Source organism: Eimeria mitis, genomic scaffold, assembly GCF_000499745.2.
Source record: "Eimeria mitis Houghton genomic scaffold, Emh_scaff969, whole genome shotgun sequence".
In the NCBI taxonomy this organism is placed as follows: Eukaryota; Apicomplexa; class Conoidasida; order Eucoccidiorida; family Eimeriidae; genus Eimeria; species Eimeria mitis.
Genome location: NW_013577140.1, coordinates 3,487 through 4,273, shown reverse-complemented (window position 1 = coordinate 4,273; position 787 = coordinate 3,487). Strand labels below are relative to the sequence as shown.

The window sequence follows — 787 nt, the reverse complement described above, 5'->3', positions numbered from 1 at the left end:
TTCCTGATCTCTCGAAATGTTCTTCGTTTGGTTTTACAGTATAACCAAATGCAATCCCAGGGGGGCCCCCAGGTGCAGCAGCTGAGGGTACCTTTGGTGTCTGGTGGGGCCTTCAAGGGAGATAAAGACCCCTTCTTGATTGCTGCTGCTCTTATTAGGGGTTTTCTTGCTGCAGCAGCAGAATGGCAGCAGCAGCACAGCAGACAGAGCAGGGGCCCCCACGAGGAGATAGAGGGGGGCCCCCAAGAAGAGGAAAGGGGGGGCCCCCAGGGAGAGGGGGGCCCCCTTAATTCAACTAGCGATGCATCAACAGCTGCAGATAAAACACCTGGCAGCGTATCCAGTACCTCCTCTGAAGAAGCAGCAGCAGCAGCAGCAGCAGCAGCAGCAGCAGCAGCAGCAGCAGAGGCGCCAGCGACAGCAGCAGGAACTGCAGCAGCAGACAGGGGCCCCCAGGAGGGGCCTCAGGGGGGCCCCAGAGGGGGCCCCCCCACCGAAGAGCAGTGCAGCAAACCAACAAACGCTGGGGGGCCCCCATCGCAGCACAGCGAGGCAGACAGCAGCAGCAGCAGCAGCAGCAGCAACGGCATCAGCAGCAACAGCAGCAAAAACCCCAGCAGCATGAGTGGCCCCCCCTACTGCTGCTGCTGCTGCAGCAGCAGCAGCAGCAGCAGCAGCAGCAGCAGCAGCACAGCAGCAGCAGATATTTGTTTGCCTGTTATTGAACTGGCTAAAGTAAAAGACGATGTCTTCTACTCAGCACTCATTCATATATACAAACAAACAC

General features: G+C 58.2%; 1 protein-coding gene across 1 annotated transcript in view; it reads left to right on the top strand.

The window, feature by feature from the left end:
- The window catches only part of EMH_0026340 (uncharacterized protein), a gene marked incomplete at both ends in the record, with an annotated part of 1,619 nt that overhangs the window by 147 nt on the left and 685 nt on the right, over positions 1 to 787 (top strand). The window contains one exon of the mRNA XM_013502601.1: positions 3 to 735. Within this exon, the coding sequence (XP_013358055.1) occupies positions 3 to 735 (733 nt within the window). The remainder of the gene's footprint in view (positions 1 to 2; positions 736 to 787) is intronic.